The following is a 23053-nucleotide window of genomic DNA, read 5'->3' as shown; positions in this document are numbered from 1 at the left end:
GGATAAATACAACAAAATAAAACCAGTACTGGTATTACAAAAACAGTACTGGGTTGGGGACCACTGTTGTAGAACCTTTAACACCGCTTGTGCCCACTCTTTGTGCTTACTGTGATCATGAATTCAGGTAATAATTGATATACTTTTGAAGTCAGAAGATTATTTTCTGCAGCATTACTTGGTGTTGCATTTTACTGTCACACATTTATGATCTTTATAGATTTCTATAAATTCTTGTTGTCATGGGACGCACATCTAGTTATTAGGTTTAAGGAACAATTACTCTTCACATAAGGCCTGGTAGGTTTGTATAACTTTCTTCCTCTGATAAATGAAAGCATCATTTAAAAATACTTTTGGCCACTAGTGTTACCCCTCAGCTTCCTAGCAGATTTGTATGGCATAATTTTGAAGATCCATAGTGAAACTGGTATTCAAACTCTTTTTTTTTTTTTTTTTTGGTATATGCACGAATGGTAAGAAATTGAATATCCTCATCCTCATTCATTGTCACCAAGAAGTCTTTTACATCTAAAACTGAATTTTGTATTTGCTCTGGTTAGTTTTTTTTGTCTAATATTAAAACTTCTTTGAGCATCTTAAATATGCAAGTTTGAAAATAGGGTGACATTTTTTTTACAGCACTGTACCTATTTGTATCTCTGAAAAGATTTGGTTCTGAAGAAAACTTTAGTAGATACATAAAAATTCTGTATAAATTGCCAAAAGTTAGAATTAGAATCACATCTTTCAGAATATAAATTTAGAGAGGGCATGGTAAGAAGGATGCTTTCTTAGCCCTGGACGCTATACGACTAAACAGGCGACTCTGAATCCTCCCTTAGTTATGCTGCAACAGGCTGCTGGAGGCTTTTCATGATGCACTGAGTATTTCTTCTTCAGTCACCTTTCTCACTCACTATGTGTTAATAGACCTTTCTACATTGACTCATACTTGTTATTAATTTCTGGGTCTCTTTAATCCTGTCTTCCTTCTCTCACCCCGACCGGTTGCGGCAGATGGCCGCCCCTCCCAGAGCCTGGTTCTGCCAGGGCGTTCTTCCTGTTAAAAGGGAGTTTTTCCTTCCCACTGTTACCAAAGTGCTTGCTCATAGCACGTTTGCTCATTGCTCACAACACAAACCACAACCTCCACAACAATCATATGATACCAACAAATATTCCAACAGGGGTCTCAAAGCCATGGGCCACTGCTGGCACTGTCATGCCATTATAGGGCCACTCTATTGTTCAAGTAGTACAAACATAAGTGTACATATTAGTTTTTGACTGCTGGTGAAAATTGTTTTCTTTACAAATAACTCTTTCACTGAACTAACACAGCGATTCCCTCAACATGTTTGTACTTTCTGCTCATAATGCCTTCATATTAAACATTTTTTTGGCTTTTTAAAGAAGGTATTTAACATTGCACTGTTAAATATCAACACTTCACTGAGTTCTTTTGATTCCTCAGAGGCATCCGATGGAAGACAAAACACTGCTCAGTACCATTTAACACTTTATTTCTCTTTCAAAATACTTCTAGAAAGGATATGCGTCCTGCATGAAAATGGTGGTGTGTATCTCAGTAACTTTCCACTAGAGATGGTCCCCTCTTATCTATTTTTTCCCAGGCAAGTGTGAGCAAGTCTACAGCTTTCTACTCCCCAGTGACACATAGTCTAATGCCTTTATTTTTCAGGGCTGTGTCCACTAAATACTATATTATATGACTTTATAACACTTACTAATAAAAAAAAGCATAGCATTATTGAGGCACTGTAAATGATTTAATCCCAACAGCACTCAACAACAAAATGGTGAATGGCCTGTATTTGTATAGCGCTTTTACTTAGTCCCTATGGACCCCAAAGTGCTTTAAACTACATTCAGTCATCCACCCATTGACACACTGGTGATGACAAGCTACATTGTAGCCACAGCTGCCCTGGGGCGCACTGACAGAGGCGAGGCTGCCGGACACTGGCGGAACCGGGCCCTCTGACCACCACCAGAAGGCAGCGGGTGAAGTGTCTTGCCCAAGGACAAAACGACTGAGAATGTCAGAGCCGGGGCTCGAACTGGCAACCTTCTGCCCCATGGCAGATCAACACTACTAAAAGTCATCAAGCATCATCATGACGTCTGCTTTGGTGTCAGATCCCCAACAGCCCTGTTAACCAACCTTACCTATAATCCTTGGATAGAAGGTACACAACAATCATCATAAATAGCTGTAAAAACGAATAAGGAAACCCTAATGGACCTAATACACCCCTTCCATTGCCCAAGACTAAGTGCCAACTCTCATGAGCACATTTGCAATGTGTGTATGAAAATAATTATAAAACATTCTCAATCTTAACATTTTCCCTGCTTTCACACATTTTAACGTGTGAAATGATTTATGCTTCTCACTGGTTCTCTAGAAAAAGTCTGGGAACTTTTGGGTCATGATAATCTTAAATTTATCATACCGAAATTATTAAACACACAAATAAAGTGTAAATTTCACAGAAAACATCAGAAATTCTCCTGTAGCTTTGCTCCAGCCCTGCCACCCTGTTTTGGGGAATGAAATCAGTTTAATTATCATGTTAACCTGTTGAACTCCTGGCTCCGCCCAGAGCCTGCATCCACAGAGCTGCCTAGAAACAAAACCTGTGTGTTAATATGAACTTCACATTTGCAACTCCGTTTCCCCCCATCGTCTTTCCCTCACTGACCACAGCAGAGGAATTTATGTCCTGATTCAGCCATGAATCCAGCTCACCTGATTCATCACTGAACCCAACCGTCACTGGCATCTGATAGTGCGGCACTGCATTTTATTCCCTTAATGTCACTGTTTTTCAATCTGTTAATTAGAGTCCTTAAACATAAAGTATACCACGTCCACCACAAGTCAATACAGCTGTGAATGTGGCCACTTATCAATCAATTACCAATCAATGACAAAATGATAGCTTTTATTTTCTGCATGTTTTAGTCAACCACTCACCCAGAGGATCTTCAATCCCAGAAAATTCCTTCTCCTCATTTAATAATATCTGTTATTCTTCCATGCCCTGGTAACTGGCCCGTCCGGAGCTGTATCATTTTTGAAATATGCATACAACAAGCCGAACCACACCTTGGTGACACCAACCCTTTTTCCACCCTGAGGATGTCCAACGCCATCCTAGTCTGGACTGTCAAAGGTGACTTTATCGCTGACCATTCTGACAGTCCTGTTTATTGCATTTCCTGGTCAGATTAGCCAATTTCAATGAATAAACATAATCCACATAGTCAACATTATATTGAGTGTTATTTCAAAATATTATAGATTCGAACCCCCAATCTCTATGGGGTTTGCTAAACTATATTCATCTATAATTCCTCTATGTCTCTAAATCTTTGGAGAATTTTATGATTGGTGTCAAATTTTAGGAATTTCACCATAAGTGAAATTTATGGTGTTATCACCCCCATCAGGACTTACCTTTCCCACTTTTGGTGATATTCCTCCCTCGAACATTTGCAATTAACCTCCTTTGGCATGGAAAATTGGTGGCGTGGTCAAGTGGGTGCTATAGGAAACAAAAGCTCAGGACAGAACAGTTATCAGTCATGTGTTACATACAAAATTTGCATATATTTTATTTTATGTTGATCCTCTGAGTATAATGGTACATATTAATTTAAAATTTTCAAAGTTAAACACAATGGGTATTCTTAGTTTACTTTGGTCTTGTTCTTTTGCAGTACCACATCCTAGCACCTTTCTCCAGTGTCCATGCTCGCCGCAGGTGAAACCTGCATCTTCTTCTGTGTTTTCTGCGTTCTGAGGTGTCTTTTGAGCTCAGTTGCTTCTTCTGTCTCTGGCATACTCCTTTCTCTGCTGCCCGATCATCCGTGTTGGTCTGTAAGTGCCCTGCACAATGTTAATAAAGAGTTATCAAGGTCAGCGTTCTGTTGCTCGGCCTATCTTTTCATCCAGACTTGATGGGCGTGTCACCGCAGCTCTGTCAGCTGAAGCTGTCTGGGAATTTCCCCCCATTTAGTGAAACAGGCACCCTCCGTCTCCATCTGTGTGAGATCCCTTTCCTACAGCACCGTTGACATTTTGTTGTTGTGGGTCCAGCTGCTGCAGCGTTTTGTCAGGGTCACGTTGAAGATGGTAGAGGGGAGAGCAGGAGTCTAGGTCAGCCTCGGCTTCCAGGGCCTGTAAAGCAGCCTGTAAATGGGCATAAAAAGAAAAAACAAAAAACAAAAACAGACACGAGTGGACGAACAAGAAAATGATGTGCTGTTTCCTGTGTTCCACGGAGAGTGGAGAAATGCCGGGCCGGGCCCTGTGTCAGCCTTCTCTCCCCCTTGTTTTTAAAAAAATAATATAATAATATAATATAATATAATCAACTCATAGCTCAAGATGACAGGACAACAGAAATGCATATTTAAAATATTACCAAAAATTTTCTTCATACAGTAATCACTTGCTCAATCAGCAGAAAACATCTCACAATTTGACTATCTTAACCACTAAATCTATTGTTTCATCACTGGCTAGTCATTCCAGTCTCTCAGTTTTTTAAAGTTAAGCTGTTGTCCTGCAACCCGGAGAGTTTGTTTGTCAGTAGTGGATAAACTCAGCATTTAACAACAAGTTCTTTTGATTCCTCAGAAGTATCCGATGGAAGACAAAACACTGCTCAGTACCATTTAACACTTTATTTCTCTTTCACAATACTTCTAGAAGGGATATGCGTCCTGCATGACACGTTGCCACGGATCTCAAAATGGGGGTGTCCCCCTCACAGTTTTAATACTGGGCACCCTTATCTAGTCTAAACAATAGTGTCTCAGTAACTTTCCACTAGAAATGGTCCCCTCTCATCTACTTTTTCCCAGGCAAGCGTGAGCGAGAGTCTACAGCTTTCTACTCCCCAGTGACACATAGTCTAATGGCTTTATTTTTCAGGGCTGTGTCCACTTAATACTATACTATATGACTTTATAACACCAATTAATAAAAAGCATAGCATTATTGAGGCACTGCAAATTATTTAATCCCAACAGCACTCAACAACAAAATGGTAAATGGCCTGTATTTGTATAGCGCTTTTACTTAGTCCCTATGGACCCCAAAGCGATTTACACTAAATTGAGTCAATCACCCATTGCCACACTGGTAATGACAAGCTACATTGTAGCCAAAGCTGCCCTGCACTGACAGAAGCAAGGCTGCCAGACACTGGCACCACCAGGCCCTCTGACCACCACCAGTAGGCAACGGATGAAGTGTCTTGCTCAAGGCAACCGAGACTGTCGGAGTCGCGGCTCAAACCTTCCAATTACAAGATGAACTGCCAACGATTGCCCAAATTGCATTTTATTTCTTCATGTCAATATATGAGCCGCAAGTAGGGGTGACGTGGGACGCAAATGGCCCCCAAGCCACGAGTTTGAGACCCCTGTTGTAGGGTCTACCTTACAATATAAAACACCTTGAGGCGACTGTTGTTATGATTTAGCGCTGTATAAATAAAATTGAATTGAATTGAATTCTTGCACTTTTTAAACTATTAGCCTGCTCGGCCAGTTGTTAGCAAGTATTTACATTATTCAATTATTACTGAATTGAACTGAACTGAATTATGTTGTAAACTGTCTGGATGTGCTTGGGAAGAGAAACATTATTTTATTGCATAATATAATACTGATCACATCAGCTGATTGCACCACTCAGTACACTCAGCCACATAAGGAAAAATAATTTTCTGACTCCAGTTTCTCGGTCTGGTGAACCACTGGTCGACCTGACTCAAAAAGGGGCTCCTCCACACAGTCCTCATTCATATAGTGCCTCATGAGCCTGAACATTACAGCTGACAGGTGGATTTCCCTGTGTCAGTTTAGCTAGTCAAATAATGAAGAACCACTTACTGCTAAAGAAGCAGAGAGTGAAAGTGGATCATGGGTTTTAACATAAAACTTATTGTGGCACCAATGGGCAGCACAAAAGTGATCCCCTTAGACCAGGGCTCTAGAGTGCGACCAATTTGGTCGCAAATGCGACCAAATTTTTCAATGGTGCGACTAAAAAAAATCTTTGGTCGCACTGTTCGGGTAGCAAAAAAAATAAAAGATTTCTGCAACTCTCCGTGTGGTCAACAACAGACACACATTTTGCCCCTATTGTGGACTAAACCAGTCAGGGGCGGGACCTCTCTGATTGGCCGTGGTCCAGTTGAAAGTGCAGGTGGATAGAGAGAGGTGAGTAGCTTGAATAAAGCGATATTGATTCATTAAATCCTGAATCAACTTTTAAATGTAACTGTGTTTTGCCAGAAACACCAGATTCTCAGATTAAAGCTCACAAAACTATTCCAACGACCACAAAACAGCAAATGAGAGCAGGTACACGGATTCCACACAAAGACGTAAACACAGAGCGCGCACCTGACGTACACGAACACGCTGTCGGAGCTCACCGATTCTGATGCGTCGGGTCCGCCCTGTGTTTACCTCTTTTTGTGCTGATTCTGAGCTGCAGGTTTTGTCTCTCTCCAACCAAAATTCACAGAGCCAGCAACAAAAGAAGCAGCAAACTACGCTTCACATTTGATAAATGTCGTCATGAATTCCCGCTTACTTTTGCTGTTTTGTTTCCAGCACGATAAAAATCACACTTCATGCACAGCTCTCTCTCTCTCTCTCTCTCTCTGTACTTCAAGAACAGTTTCCTGTCTCAAATCTCTGTTTTCTGCATTATTCATTCACTTATTACCCACCAGTCTACCATTGTTTACAGCGCTGTCGGCTGATATCTTCTTCTTTTTTTTTTTGTTTTACTTAAATGACCTCGGACAAGAAAGCCTCATTTCTGCTGTTCAATACTGAATAAATTTAAGCTTTTTAAAATTATGCAAAATTGCAGAATATTGCAGAATATTTTTAAGGTTATCTGCTATAAAAAGCCAGACCAGGAAAATCTCCTTCATGTTTTTCTGAGTTTTATTCTCAGTTACTTTCACACAAAGGCATCTGCTGTGATGTTCACAATTCTGATGAAGTCTCACATGTATCAGTACTGATAAATGATCAGAATTATAATATTTCTGACTGTCTCAGGCAAAATTGAATCGAATCAGGACTTGAGAACTAGAATCAAATGGATTATAGGAATCAGTGATGATACCCAGCCCTAGTGAGTAGCCTAAGCCCGACAGAAGTGGATGTAGCTGTGGGTAATAAGAAAAGATGAAAAGAACTATTGATAATTTTTTTTGTTAAGTTAAGGCCTGATCCGTCTGAAATTCATAGCCAGTGCTCTGACATGGTGCCATCAGTCTTTGAACACTGAAAAAACACAGTGTATCCAGAAAAGACATTCTATGCTGCAATAAATGCACTGCCCAAGTCTCCCCTCTCCCCACTGCCTTTCAGCAGCAGACAACAGCAAACAGGTCGTCAGAGGAGGCCGAGATGATGATTAAGTTTAACATTTTCTACAATATTGCCAAAGCACTTTAAGCTCAAGATTGTTAGTTAATCATTTACAAATGAATATTGTCTGTTTGGACTACAATTGTATGCAATCGGAGTAACATACATTGCATTATTTAGCATTTGCGTGCATGCCCTTTGTAAAACCAGTTCCCCCATGTCAATTCAGCATGGAGATGACAATTGTTAACTTCCAGCCATTAATTTCCAGCAATTTTGACTTGAAAGACACTGAGGCTGAAAATACTGCAGTTAAGGCTAAGAAAAATTGTTGTTGTTTAATATGTACAAAATTTTTGTAATAACAGCTTTTCCACATTGAATCCACAGTTGACTTGAATGGTTTGGATACGAAACTTAAGCAGAACTTTGAGACAATGAATCTGAGTGAATTTATGAAGGTTCACACTCTGGATGGCCTGAACTCTAGTACAACAGCGAATGTCACTTACTTCAACCTGTGTGATGAAACCCACAAGATGGCTTCTGATATCCATGCCATTAAAGACAGTGGAATCTTCAAAATGTGCTGGACAAACCAAGTGGAGGTACTGACAAGAGACCAATCTCAAGAAGGCAACAGTGACAGAAATCAAGAAATCTACACTTTTGAGCAGGTTTATAACAAAATATTCCAGACCTGCTACACCAACTACAAAAGGCTTCATGTTAGTCTTAAGAGTGGGGAGCTTCTACTGGAGGAAACTGACAGCATCTTTAAAGACTATAAAGGCAAGTATGAAGACTTGGAGAAAGACTTAAACATCATGTGCAGAGTAGACCCATCTGATGACAAATCATGGATCAGTGAAAGGGTTAACCAGATTCAGCAGTACCAGGATATTCATCTAGCACTGGAAACTTCCGAAATTGTCATGGATATCAAAAATATAATATGTCCACAAGGGGACTTCAGAGTACTGAAGAAACTGCTTCAAACGGTATGTTTACACCCACTGAAGATCATTACAAATAAGTTCATTTGAAGAAACTCTAGCCGTTTAGTGTAAATGTGCATTTTTCAGAATGAATCCAACTTCAAGAAAAACAATCTAAGCTACATTGATGATGCTTTTCTACATGCAAAAAATATTCTGAAAGACATTTCAGACGATCGTAAGAAATGTCTGCAAAAGCTCGTTCAGTGTAAAGACTTTATCCAGTGGACTAAACAAGAACTTAAAGGTACAGAGATTTCATTTTTTGATTATTAAAAATTAAATGCATTTTACAACATCTGAAGGATGCTATTAATTGCAGACATCAATGAGCTGAAAGTGTTTGTTGACCTGGCATCAATCTCTGCTGGAGAAAATGATATGGATGTCGATCGAGTGGCCTGTCTTCATGATGCTGTTCTTGGTTACTCATCCATGCTGTATGATCTGAAGCAGGATTCTGATTTTGCGAAGTTCAATGAATCGTTAAAAAAATTGTGGAAGGCACTTGATAATGACCATAATATACCAAAAAAGCTGGTAAGATTCCATCTTTCATGCAATGCTATAACTAACATTAACACTCTAGTCAAACCAGAGTTATAATAACTGAGCAAAAATGCAACCATGGAAAAAAATGGTAGATCAGCATAGAAACAGGTAGAAGTACTGCTATAGTAACTGATAAAGAAACAAGCCCCATGTACAAAATACTTTGCCTGTGATGCAAATAGACAAATATGATCAAATAACTTGCTTGCTGTAATCCGCATAGGTTAATTTTATTTCAAATCAACCAAGTATCCTACTCAATAGTCTCCAGTTTGCATTAAAAAAAAAATTCATGGTGCATTGTTTGAGTAAAAGGCCTGACAAAAGAGCAAAAGAGACAAAATAGATGTTATTGAATCAGGATATGAGTTTTTTGTGCCTATACCAGTAAAATTCACCAAGAAATAGCAGTTTAAAAAGTGATCTCCATCTTGGCTATTTCTGCCCAAGATATGAGAACGGTCTTTAATCTCCGAAACTAAAACGGCATTCACATTAATTATAGGCTCTGATGGTTAAAGTGCTGAAATTGCAAAGCCAGAACTTGCTCTGTTCATTTCTTTTGATCCAGCATTTACTGACTCATTTTTTTGACTGATGTCTCATTTCAGTGGGATACTTCCAGACACCTGGAATGGTTAAAGTCTGTTAGAGAAAGTCATGGATCTGTTGAATTCTCATCTCTGTCTATGGCTACATCTGTCAATAACAGAGGGATATATATCATTAAGGCACAAGACCAGCAACAGGTACATACATGATTACATGACAATAATCATTAATTTTGAAAGAATTTTGCAACTGTAATATCACATATGTGTTGCTATATTTTGTTTTCTTAACTTTTTTTGTTACTTTTCATATAGTTATTTCTTGTAATTTTCTGAATTTAAAAAAAATCTGAGAAATTAATCTTCATGTGGGCTGAGATTAATTTTCCTTTGAGCTGAGTTGAATTTTTAACAGTATTAAATAGTATTATAATTTTGATATTTCCCTTTATAGGTTAATGTCGAGAATTCCCTGACACTGCAAATTGACGACAGTCATAAAAACATGACATATACCTATGAGGACCTCAAAGAGCTGCAAAATAAGCTTATGCTGATGTCTGGAAAAAAACAACAGAACCAGAGTGAAGTTGAACGCTTCACTGAGGTTTGACTTTGTTGTAAATTGTTACTGACACAAACAGTTACAGAATGTTATATCATCAGATAGATAGATAGATAGATTATAATAGCTATATAATTATAATAACTATATGATCCCATTTCCTTTTATTTTCAGATGTTTGACAACATCCAAAGATTCGCCAAAGCATTTGTAGACATTTACACTGCAGGGAACCCAATTTTTAGGTGTTGGGAAGCTAAGATTTATTGCAAAACTCAGAGTGACCCATGTATCATTATGGAAATCAAGTTTTGCAAAACCCAGTATTGCTTCAAAGTAACTGGAAGTTTACCTGAACAGCTTGTAGCTCTGTCCAAGAAGATGGAAATGTTTCTTGGAGCCTGGCAAAAATTCATGGACGAACAGAGAACGGATCAATACTACTTGAACTATTTCACAGCACAACAAATATTCTACTTGTGCAGCGTTTTGACTCCAACAAATATAAATACAGAAATAGAAGACAGAGCACTGATGATGCTTTCTTTTATCAAACCAAACTGCACAACATTAGATGTCCAGAGTATTTGGAGACATAACAAACATGAACTTCGCAAAAGGGATAATGAACACAGGGATTCATCTTCACACAGTGTTATTCATTTTGCACATGAAAGTGACGCAGCAGATGAGGCAGACCAGACTCTTGTTTTGAAAGAATTGGAGGAGTTGTGGAATGGCTACATGAAGAATGAGGAAATATTTTTTCATGACCTACTAGACATTAGGAGTTTAGGACGTCTCTTACAATTGATGACAGACAATCCAAATCACAATGAGTGGGAAGCGGAACCAGAACTCTCAGAGATGAGAGACTGTTCACTCAGAAGGGAGTTTCCAAAAGGCCTAAACTCAAAACAACCTAATCTCATAATCTGCCCACATGATGAGGTCCTGACATCAAGTATCTGCTTGTACATGAACGACTACTACGGGTCACTGCCAACTTATGATGAAGTGCTCTTGTGTTCCCCTTCAACATCTTATGAACAAGTAGAGCTTTTTCTGAGAAGATGTCTCACACCAGGTGACACTGGCAGAAATATTTACTCGATGCTCTGGGCAGACCAACTTTCCTATGATGTTAGCTGTGCAATGGAGAAATGTTTTCAGAAATTGTGCTCCCCTAAAAATGATTACAGACTAGTGATCTTTTGCAGCTCTGACAGGGAGCATACTTACATTCCTACTGCATTCAGTCAGTACAAAACAGACTTCGTGCCACAGGAGCCACTGGAAAAGATCCAACAGTATTTGTCCAGGCATTACACAGTTACTTCAGATTACAAGAATGCTGTGTTCAAAGGTGGACATTCTTTGGGTATTGTTGCTTCCAGTCGGGCAGGAGTAGGTGAGTATTAAGAATGTGAATTTTTCATGATTAGTTTACGCAATTGTCTATAATGTCATCAAAATTTTCAGCAAATCTTCTTTTAGCTGTACCAGTGATTGTAAATAAAGTGTCACGGTGGACTGAACAGACTTAAGCACAGACAGGGAGAAAGGTGCAAAGGATGTATTTACAACACACTGGGTGACTATGTACAAGTAATGAGGGGGGGTAAAAAGGGGGTGGGGGTGGTCCAGTGCTAGACAGGGAATGTTAAAGGTAATACACACTCCTCTTCTGCCAAGCCACACAACACACTCTTCTTTACTGCTTGCCCCGCTTGTAACTCACACTCATGCTCGGGTAATCAAGGAATGGGAAACACGGACAGAACCAAGGAATCTAGGTATGAAGACAGATAAGAGAATTATCATTAGGAAAGCCGTGAAGGAAACACTGGAGACAATTTTACAGACGGGCAACGCTAACGATAGTCGTTTAATGCTCCAGCGACGAGAAACACTGAGCCATCCTCTTAAATGGTAGCTGGGAGAGGCAGGAATAATGAGGTGAGCAATCACCTGCAGGTGTGTTGGTCAAGAGTGGAGCCTACAGTGAGCTCCGCCCAGACGAGAGAGAGAGAGAGAGCGAAAGGGGAAAAATAACAACAAATACCTGTAGCCCGTTCGAGCCATCCAGGGAGACACAGGAACCATGACATAAAGTGGTTTATGCTTCAATAAAAACGACTGTCTTTTCAGGAATCAATTATTTATTTACAATGATCCCGAGTAAACATCACTAGACTGGTTTAGATCTCTGGAATTGTATATTTCTAAATTCCTTTGGAAAGATTAACCCCCATGTATTAGCTTAAAAATGTTACGAAAGACCACGGATAAACGAGGACTAGATCTGCCTTTCAACATTACTTCCTAGCCAACAGGCTACAATTCATCTCAGGATGGTTAAAACACACCATCTTAGATGAGCCCCAGCTAGAAGTAGAACAGGCACTATGCAATAATATCAAGATTTGGACCTACCATTTATTAGCTCAAACATCAAACGACACGTATGCTTTAAAAGCATCAACATCAGCTCCTCTCTGATTGGAGTTTCTAAAAATGACTGAGTCTTCATTAATACCATGCAAATGTACTCCCGTTTGGAACAACCCTAACATACCTTCCTAGATTGGAGTTGTAAAGCAATTACATACATCTATTTAATTCCTTTAAACATATATTTATTCCATTTGACATATTGGTTATACAGAATGGGATTAAGAAGAAAAGACTTTTAGAATACCAATAAATTAAATCTATAGTAAAAAAGAAAACCTTATCAAGTCAAATTAAGTGTGGTACAATTCCTTAATCTCAAAACCCCCAAATTACTGTCTAAAATGTACAAGACACTCTGAAAAATAGATGAGTCAAAATCCCTTCCTATTGCAAAAATGGGAAGTGGATCCATCAGTCAGCTTAGACCAAAACTTCTGGTCTCAAATTTGCTTAAAAACATTTCAATTGATTAGAAATCCCAGTCTACAATTAATACAATACAAAATACTACTGTGTACTGCTCACACTGTCAAGACAATACACCTGACAATTACAGCCACACTGAATGTGAAACATTCCAGCCTTCCTTCAGTTTTTTGTTGGGCAACATAGATGATGTCACTACAGAGATGAATACTGAATACAGTCCACATGGTTCTCATCGCCCTATGCATTGCCAAGAAGACTGAACTGGAAATCATATCGTATTTGTATTATATCTATCTAATAGACTCCAATTTGTGCATGTAAATGGAGAGTCCTCTTCACACACTAAGGTCAATTATGGTGTTCCACAGGGTTCAGTGCTAGGACCAATTCTGATTACATTATACATCAGCGGTCCCCAACCCCCAGGCCGGTCCGTGAGTCATTTGGTACCGGGCCGCAAGAGTTGAGACTCGGGTGTGAAATGTATGGTTTTCAGGGTTTTTATCGGGTTTTAGCATTATTTTGTTATCGTTTTTTTCATTAACTCGGTTTTCCTGGGTCTTTTCACGTGTGTTATGAATAAATCTTCTTTTTTTCGGTAGCGGTACTAGTTTTATTTGGTTGTATTTATCCGCGACACCTTAAAGGCCGGTCCGTGAAAATATTGTCGGGCACAAACCGGTCCGTAGCGCAAAAAAGGTTGGGGACCGCTGTTATACATACTTCACCGAGGCAGTATCATTAGAAGACATAATATATGTGGTGCAATCATGGCTCAAGAGTTGGGAGTTTGCCTTGTAATCGCAAGGTTGCAGGTTCGAGCCCCGGCTCGGACAGTCTCGGTTGTTGTGTCCTTGGGGACTAGTAAAAGCGTTATACAGATACAGGCCATTTACCATATACACTTTCACTGCTATGCAGATGACACCCAACTCTATCTGTCCATGAAGCCAGATAAAACACAACTATTAGTTAAACTGCAAGAATGTCTTAAAGACATAAAGAGCTGGATGGCCGCTAACTTTCTGCTTCTAAATTAAGATAAAACTGAGGTTATTTTACTCGGCCCTGAAAATCTTAGAAATATGGTATCTAACCAGATTTTTACTCTGGATGGCATTACCTTGGCCTCCAGTAACACTGTGAGGAACCTTGGAGTCATTTTTGACCAGAATATGTCCTTCAATGCACAAATAAACAAACAAATATGTAAGACTGCTTTTTTCCATTTGCGCAACATCTCTGAAACTAGAAATATCCTGTCTCAGAGTGATGCTGAAAATTAGTTCATGCATTTATTCCTTCCAGGCTGGACTACTGTAATTCATTATTATCACAAAGTCCTACAAACTCCCTGAAAAGCCTTCAGTTAATCCAAAATGCTGCAGCAAGAGTACTGAAAGGGACTAGAAAGAGAGAGCATATTTCTCCTGTTTTGGCTTCCCTTCATTGGCTCCCTATTAAATCCAGAATTGAATTCAAAATCCTGCTCCTCACATACAAGGTCTTAAATAATCAGGCCCCATCTTATCTTAATAACCTCGTAGTACCATATCACCCTATTAGAGCACTTCGCTCTCGCACTGCAGGCCTACTTGTTGTTCCTAGAGTATTTAAAAGTAGAATGGGAGGGAGAGCCTTCAAAAAACATCCTTCTTTTTCCTGCACACACCAACAACAACGCACTCTCTAACACCCACCCCCCAAAGACTCTCAGCCAACCACAAGCATGCTCTTACAGACTCTCTGTCATACGTAGCTGATATGATTGACAGGCTTAACGACTCTATACTATTATACATTCAAGGACACTCGGTAAATCACATTGCTGCCAGTCTGGAGCAACTATGCTATAAGTGAGTGGCAATTCTGAACACAATAACACTGATAACACAACAATCAAACTAACTTGTAAACTGGTCCGTTACAATGTAATAACTCAAGTTATGTAAATATTACATCACTAGGTTCAAACACACAGAGAACTCAACTTCAACACAATCGTAGTGCCATACTATAAGTACAGACATTTCCTTGCTCAAACTATCACAAAAAGTACTTTGGCGCAGTGTGTGGCCAAATAAAACTGCCACCGTACGGCAGCAGCTGGCGGCACATGTCGTCACTCACAATGTGAAAATGTGCCGCTACAACCCAATGCAAAGAAATTCAAGACTCAGCAAATCCATGTTGCAAATAAACTGATTTAATGTAACTGACCTTCATTAACTAAAACACTCAGAGCATCACTGTTAAGGATTGCAAACAGGAGTGTAGTTTACAGGATGAGGTGATAACAAGCTGACCCAGAAGTACTATCTCTCCCAGCGTAGCACATCAAACTTATGCCAGCGTCATTTCCTATAACCTCATTTGAAACAATATTGCAGGAAAACGGAAAATGTCTGAGCCTTTTATACATGCAGCAATTGTCTATATTTCATATTTCTATGATCCATGGATCATATGGGTTTGTACTGACCTAGGATACTGACCTTTTTATTCAGTTGTTTTTATTTATTTTTAATGAGGACAGATTTGATTGATTTAAACATTTTTTTATTTTGTATACTTTTAGGGTCGAAACGAAAATTTTGCATTCTCAGATGTTTTCCCAAAGCTGTTTTGCCACCCACCAAAAAAGGTTATGGCTTTGGAAATGCAAAAAGAAGAAAATCCAGACATGGACTGTGGTGGCCCCCTGATGGATGATGAATGTTTCAGAAGTGAAGCTTATCAAAGGCCATACCAGTACCTCACACATTTTCACAATAAGGACAATCTTGACAACTTCACGTTCCAGGGTACTGAAGGGACTCATGCAAAGTGTCTTCAGATACTCTTAATCTATTGTGGTATAATCGATCCATCATGGGCAGAGCTGCGTAACTTTGTGTGGTTCCTTAATCTTCAGTTGAAAGACTGTGAGAATTCGGATTTCTGCAAATTTGAGTTGGTTGGAGACACTCTTTGTGGGTTCAAAAACTTTGTGGTTGAGTTCATGATCTTGATGTCCAAAGACTTTGCAACACCATCACTATGCATCACTGACCAGAGCCCAGGGAAGCAACAAGTTGACATCAGTGGACTAAAAGAAAAAGATTTAGCCCCATTCCTCATTAGAAAAAGGTGGGAATCAGAGCCACATCCATACATCTTTTTTAATGATGACCACATGTCCATGACATTCATTGGATTTCACCTTAAGCCCAATAACCAGAAAGGGTTTGATGCGGTAAATCCTTTGACAAAAGAAGTGATTAAGAAAAACATCATGACTCGACGGCTGTACAATGGCTTAAAACTTCAGAGAGTTCCTTTTAATACAGACTTTGATCAGTTTCCTAGAGCTGACAAGATTGAGCATCTGTGCAGTGTGCTTGGCGTCAAGTGGCCAACAGATCCTGATGAAACATATGAACTGACCACTGACAATATCCTCAAAATGATGGCAATTCATATGAGATTCAGGTGTGGCATTCCTGTCATCATAATGGGGGAGACAGGATGCGGTAAAACAAGGCTGATAAAATTTATGTGTGAACTAAGAAGATGTGGAGCACCAGCAGAAAACATGAAACTGGTCAAAGTTCATGGAGGAACTACGTCAGAAATGATTTATGAGAAAGTGAAGGAAGCTGAAACTCTTGCAAGGACCAATAAAGAGAATCATGATCTTGACTCAATTCTTTTCTTTGATGAGGCAAACACCACAGAAGCCGTTAATAGCATCAAGGAGATCCTCTGTGACAACTCAGTGCAGGGAGAAGAACTTGGCTCTAATACAGGGCTATATATTATTGCAGCCTGCAACCCTTACAGAAAACATACAGACCAGATGATCAAGCGACTGGAAGCATCAGGACTGGGTTACCGGGTTCGGGCTGAGGAGACTGAAGACAGACTTGGCTCCATCCCTCTCCGCCAGCTTGTGTATCGTGTTCATGTGTTACCACCGAGCATGATACCTCTTGTTTGGGATTTTGGACAACTCAATGACTCAACAGAGCAAATCTACATTGAACAAATAGTCCAAAGACAGGCGAAGGTCAGCTTCACTGAAAAGGACTGTATTCCAACAATAATTAAAGTTTTATCATCATCACAAAAGTTCATGAGAGAGAGGAGAGATGAATGTAGCTTTGTCAGTTTGAGAGATGTTGAACGTTGCATGCAAGGATTTCTGTGGTTTTACAACAATCACCCAATGTTTGCTGAAGATCTAAAAGCCTTGTTTCAGCAGCAACAAAAAAACAACCTACCATTTTCACCTGCCAGTGACAGAGTACTCTGGTCACTCTTGATGGCTACTGGAATGTGCTATCAGTCCTGTTTAGAAAACAAAGAGCAGTATCAGAAAACTATTAGCCAAATTTTTCCCGATGAGTATACACCACAACGAGTACTGCAGGAAATGGAACTCATGCAGGATCTCCTACTCAATGGTGTACCCATGGGTGAGACGATTGCCAGAAATGAGGCTTTGAAAGAGAACTTTTTCATGATGGTGGTCTGCATTGAACTGAGAATTCCCCTGTTTATTGTTGGGAAACCAGGAAGCTCCAAATCACTGTCTAAAACTCTAGTTGCAAATGCAATGCAAGGTCCCACATCACATTCTGACCTCTACAAGAAGCTGAAGCAAATACATCTGGTGTCTTTCCAGTGTAGCCCCCATTCAACTCCAGAAGGAATCATTAACACATTTAAGCAATGTGCCCGCTTTCAAGAAAGCAAAAACCTAGACGAATATATTTCAGTAGTTGTTCTTGATGAGATTGGATTGGCTGAGGATTCACCAAAAATGCCACTGAAAGCACTGCACCCATTACTGGAAGAGGGTTGTGTTGATGATGAGCCAAAACCTCATAAAAGGGTTGGGTTCATTGGAATTTCCAACTGGGCACTGGATCCTGCCAAGATGAATCGTGGAATTTTTGTGTCCCGTGGAGATTTAAATGAGCAAGAGCTCATCAAAAGTGCCAGAGGAATCTGTTCCTCTGATCAACATGTTCTTGAAAAGATCAAACACCTGTTCCAACCTTTTGCAACAGCATATATGACAGTATGCGATGAAAGCAACGGATTTTTTGGTCTGCGGGATTTCTACAGTCTGATAAAAATGTTATTTTCAATTACCAAAACATCTAATGAACCTCCTAAAGCAGATCAAATCACAGAAGCAGTCCTGCGAAACTTCAGCGGAAAAAATAATGATGATGTAATTGACACATTCCGCAATGAACTCAGAGATGACTTTGCCAATGTCAGAATCCCAACTATTGATATGGTTGAGAAAAGCATTTGTCCAGCTTCCCAAATGGAGGAAAGCCGGTATCTTTTGCTACTCACAAAAAACTATGCAGCTCTTCAGATTCTTCAACAGATATTCTGCTCTCATCAAATCTGCCCAGAGATAATCTTTGGGTCAAGTTTCCCGAAAGATCAGGAGTACACACAAATTTGCAGAAACATAAATCGTGTCAAGGTGTGCATGGAGACAGGACAGACAGTTGTGCTTCTCAACCTTCAAAATCTTTATGAAAGCCTGTACGATGCTCTAAATCAGTACTATGTGACGCTCGGAGGTCAAAATTATGTTGATCTTGGTTTAGGAACACATCGTGTGAAATGCAGAGTTCACCAAAACTTCAAGCTCATCGTCATTGAAGAAAAGGAAGTGGTTTATGAGCAGTTTCCAATACCACTCATTAACAGGTTGGAGAAACACTACCTTGACATCAAAACTGTCCTCACAGAGGAACAGAAGGTTGTTGCCAGAGAACTGGAGAAATGGGTCAATAAATTTGTCTCCTCAGAAAAGAAGTATGATCCAAGTGATGTGTTCATTGGCTATCACTCAGACACTTGTTCCTCTGTGGTCATGCAAGTAACAGAGTGTGAGAGTACTGAGACTGATGCTCAGGTCACTCTGAACAAAGCCAAAGACATTCTGCTCAACTGTGCCACTCCGGACTCAGTTGTTCGTTTGGACAAATCCAAACTGCCTAATGCAGAACGAGAGCATTTAATGCAAGAATACGTTAAAGAGGCAAGGCACAGTTCACTGGGAGACTACATTGTGTATCACATCCAGCAGCCCCAGCAGTCACACTTCTTATTCACTGAGGTAATTTTTCTGTTTGCTTTTTAAAAGAATATATTAAAAATTAGGTAGAGTACTGTGATATTATTAAAATCAAGAAGTGAAAACATGCCTCTAATTTATGGGCGTAATGACTGTGCTGTAAGAAGATATATTAACTTCGATTGTATAATAATAATCATGCAATCAATTCATGTTACAACTAGTTTTTACTAGATACAGTCTTAATTGCTCATACTATTTCTACTAAGACTTTTGTAAAGTTTGCATTGGATATTTTTATTCTTCAATATCCTAACAAAAAATTAGATATATTTATTTGATATTATTAAAATATAGCTAAAATTTCACTAGGGCTCAGTGAATGAAAACCTGAAATTCAGAAAGAGAATTTGCTTAACGAGAGAGTATCAAAATTCCAAGCAGCTTATGGTCTGCATTATACATTTTACAGGATTACATGTAAAATATACATAAAACACATACACACACTATGAGGCTTTTTCTGTTTTACTCTTGGGAAATAAAAATTTGAGTGTAATATTTTGTAATCCTTGGTTCTTTGGCATTTTCAAGGTTACAACCTTTTCCAGGTTACTCACTGCCGTGGATACTCAACACCTGCAGAGCCTATTAAACCTTGATGCTGTTCAGCTGCTATCACTGCAGCAGTTTGACACTCAGTACTCATTCCTCAAAAAAATAAGGTATGCATATAAAGAAAATATATATGATCTGTAGGTGTTCATTTTAACCAAACTGAGTAGCTGACTTTTTCCACACTCTTGTGGTTTAATGTCTTGTGATCCTTCTTATTAGAAGTGTTTACAATGAATACTTATGTAATAGATGTACAGATCAACATGCTCTTTAGTTATGATTCTGTTTTTTTCAAACATATTAATTACAATATAACAAGATATTTATGTCTCAATACTAGGGATTTTCTGAGCTCAACACACACAGACAAAGTCCTCATTATCCAAGCAGAGTATGATGAAGGATTTCACAAAAAGAATATTATTTCCTCAGCCAAGTGAGTGAGAAGATCATCACACCATCCCTTACTTTTGTATAACTTGCTGACATTAGTGCAACATCTCTCATTCTTTTTGTCTTTTACTTATTGTTCGGATTCCTAAGGTATGCATGCTTCAGCGAAGTAAACAAGTGTCAAACTACTGATGCCATAAAGACATTTGTGTACTTTGTCATCAAACTACCGCGCATGGAGGGTGGAACTTCCTATGTTGGGTTTCAAGGAGGTTAGTCTTGTGTCACACACACACACACACACACATTTTTTGACTCAGCTTATGCAGCAACAGAATCTTGATTAAGGACACATACTAGAACTGCTTGTGTTGCCTCAGGCTGGAACATGCCCAACTTGCAATTGAAGCCTGCGGTTCATGTCCGTATTGTGCCCGGTTCAACAAAAAGTGTCTCCAATGATGGCTAGCGCACCAACCTAGCCTGTCGGGAACAGACCCCTTCTTGCCCATAGGTGAAACTGCCGCCGATAGTGCCGAAAAGGAAGGACTCGTGGAAGCCGAATCTCAGGCTGGCACCAGCTGGGGCTCACAGCTGGACCTAGCTGGAACCCCACACTCCCATCGAAGGCAGACCACTTTCAGTACAACATGACTAAATGTTTCCTCCATGCTAGCTGCTTACCAGGCAGAGCTATGTGAGGCGGCTAGTGCCCAGAATGTGTGAGAAGAGATTACTGTAATCATGGACATTTGCCTCCTCATGCAGTGCTGCACAGTCCAAGACACAGGGAAATCTATGGGGATGATGGTGTTGCAGAAACAAATCACATGACTCAACCTCACAAATCTGTCAGAGAGGGAGGAGATGGACATTTTGGACATGCCAATTGTGCCTAACAGAATTTTCGAGACTGGCCTGGCTTCCATGCAGCAGAAATCTGAGGCGAGATTCAGTTTGGGGATTCTCAGTTCAGACTCCGCTAAATGTGTCAGTGACATTCACACACAACACACCCATCATGCACTCAGTATCCTTGGGCAGACCAGGGTGTCACTGAAGCCAAACCCAGCCTGTGCTTAAGGTGGTGGGGCATGTGTGCCTGTTGTCCTGTCAGCATTCTCCCACCCCCTTTCTCTTCTGAAGAAGAACAAAGTCTGCATATGCTCTGTACTGTTGAAATTTTGCATGTATATTTGGACAAGACTAAGGCTTTTTATTACATGGGCAGGTACTTCTAAGGAAAGGCGTATCACTAAGCAAGGGCTTCAAGTCTGGGGCCGCAAGCAGTGCTGGCAGTGCTGGGCACTGGGTCCTCACTTGGATCCCACATAGCAGACAGGTCTGGCCCGCATCTGGTGTCAAGCCAGCACTGCTGGCTGACTTCTGGCATGGTAAGTGGTATGTCATCCAGATGCCTGGCAATGATGGCACTATTTATGTGATGGCATGCCACATGTGGCCCGATTGTGGTTTAGTTTATGTGGCCCAGTCTCATAGAAAACAGGTCTTCCCTGGATCTGGCATCAAGCTGGCACTAGTGTCATAGCAGATGTGGGCCAGGTCTGGCAGTGATGGCACTATTTATGTTACTATTTTCCTATTTTAGTTAGAAGACCCAAATGCCATGTTGCAATACTATACTGCTATGGTAGCCAACGTTTTAAAGGCAGGTTTGACAGGTTTGTGAGTGTGCACTTTATCCAAAACCTAGTGAAGGTTTACTCATGTTTACCACTGGGTGTCTGTAGCTCAGGAGGTAGACCTACTGATTGGAAGGTTAGTGGTCCGATCCCTGGCTTATGCAGTGTGCATGTTAAGAGTGTGAATGTGTATGAATGTAGTTAGGAAGCACTCAGTTTAGAGAAAGTCTGTGATTGGGTGAATGTGGCATGTTGTATAGAGCACTTTGAGTAATCCAGGAGAGTAGAAAAGCGCTATATAAGAATCAATCCGTTCAATGTCTGAACAGAGTTTTGTCATGTTACTTTTGCACTATTATGTTCCAGCACATGTTGTTATTACATGGCTTGATGAAGGTACACATTAGGCTGACATGTGGGCCCAGAGCTGAAACTGTTCTGGGCCATCATAGGGCCAGCAGTGTGTCTGCAACTGGCCTTGTGCTGGCCCATGTGTGGGCCACCTCTGGCAAACCAGATCAGGGCCACCAAAGGGTCATTTTGCGGTATGTGGGCCATGTGTAAGCACATTGTGTGGGCCAGATCCGGGCCATACCAATTTTGCTATCTGGGATAGGTGAGCTTCTGGCTATTTCTGTGACTGCTTGAGATAAGCTTGTCTGGCAATACGGAGGTCTCCATTTCCTGTAGGGAGACATTGAAACGAATGCTAGGAATGACAACTTTAGGTTATGGGTAATTCCACTAGGCACAGCCAAAATGGTAATAAAGGCACTAATTAAGTTTCTTTCTACCTTTGGGCTCCCAAAGACTATTCAAACTGACCAAGGAACCAACTTTACATCAAAGGAGTTTGTGCAGGTTGTTGATAAGTTGCAGATTATATATGTATAATCCAGTCCATAGTGCCCGGAGAGTCAGGGAAAGATTTCATCAAACCCTCACAACTATGCTGCACAAGTTCTGCTTGAGGTCCAGTAGGGAGTGGGATGAGGGTTTGCCGTTCATCTGCAAACATAACAACATGTTTTAATAGCACAAAAACACTAATAGTCATGAGATTAGTTTATATACAATATACAAAACACAGCATGTTGTTATGTAACACCAAAAGTGAAACATCAAAAAAGGGAATGTACTTTAAATATCAGCTGAAACTCACATGTCTTTCTTAATGTGACTTTTTCAGGTCCTTGGAGGTCTGTTCACATTGATGATATCAGAAGATCAAAAGAGTTTCTTTCCGATGCTCTTTCCTTGAAAAATAAACTTATAAGTGATCTTTTTAAAGATCCATCTGAGGGTAATTAATCAAATCCTTT

General features: G+C 40.0%; 1 protein-coding gene across 1 annotated transcript in view; it reads left to right on the top strand.

The window, feature by feature from the left end:
* LOC113006391 (E3 ubiquitin-protein ligase rnf213-alpha-like) overlaps positions 1 to 23053 on the top strand; it is a 67053-nt gene that overhangs the window by 16579 nt on the left and 27421 nt on the right. Inside the window, exons 17-28 of the mRNA XM_080289394.1 lie at positions 7828 to 8438; positions 8523 to 8682; positions 8758 to 8975; positions 9599 to 9736; positions 9993 to 10145; positions 10278 to 11518; positions 14699 to 14804; positions 15568 to 19119; positions 19672 to 19802; positions 20036 to 20131; positions 20239 to 20360; positions 22921 to 23034. Of these exons, the coding sequence (XP_080145520.1) occupies positions 7828 to 8438; positions 8523 to 8682; positions 8758 to 8975; positions 9599 to 9736; positions 9993 to 10145; positions 10278 to 11518; positions 14699 to 14804; positions 15568 to 19119; positions 19672 to 19802; positions 20036 to 20131; positions 20239 to 20360; positions 22921 to 23034 (6642 nt within the window). The remainder of the gene's footprint in view (positions 1 to 7827; positions 8439 to 8522; positions 8683 to 8757; positions 8976 to 9598; positions 9737 to 9992; positions 10146 to 10277; positions 11519 to 14698; positions 14805 to 15567; positions 19120 to 19671; positions 19803 to 20035; positions 20132 to 20238; positions 20361 to 22920; positions 23035 to 23053) is intronic.

Source organism: Astatotilapia calliptera, chromosome 15 (genome assembly GCF_964374335.1).
Source record: "Astatotilapia calliptera chromosome 15, fAstCal68.1, whole genome shotgun sequence".
Classification (NCBI taxonomy): domain Eukaryota; kingdom Metazoa; phylum Chordata; class Actinopteri; order Cichliformes; family Cichlidae; genus Astatotilapia; species Astatotilapia calliptera.
The sequence above is the reverse complement of the archived record's forward strand: the minus strand, read 5'-3'. Positions and strand labels throughout refer to the sequence as shown.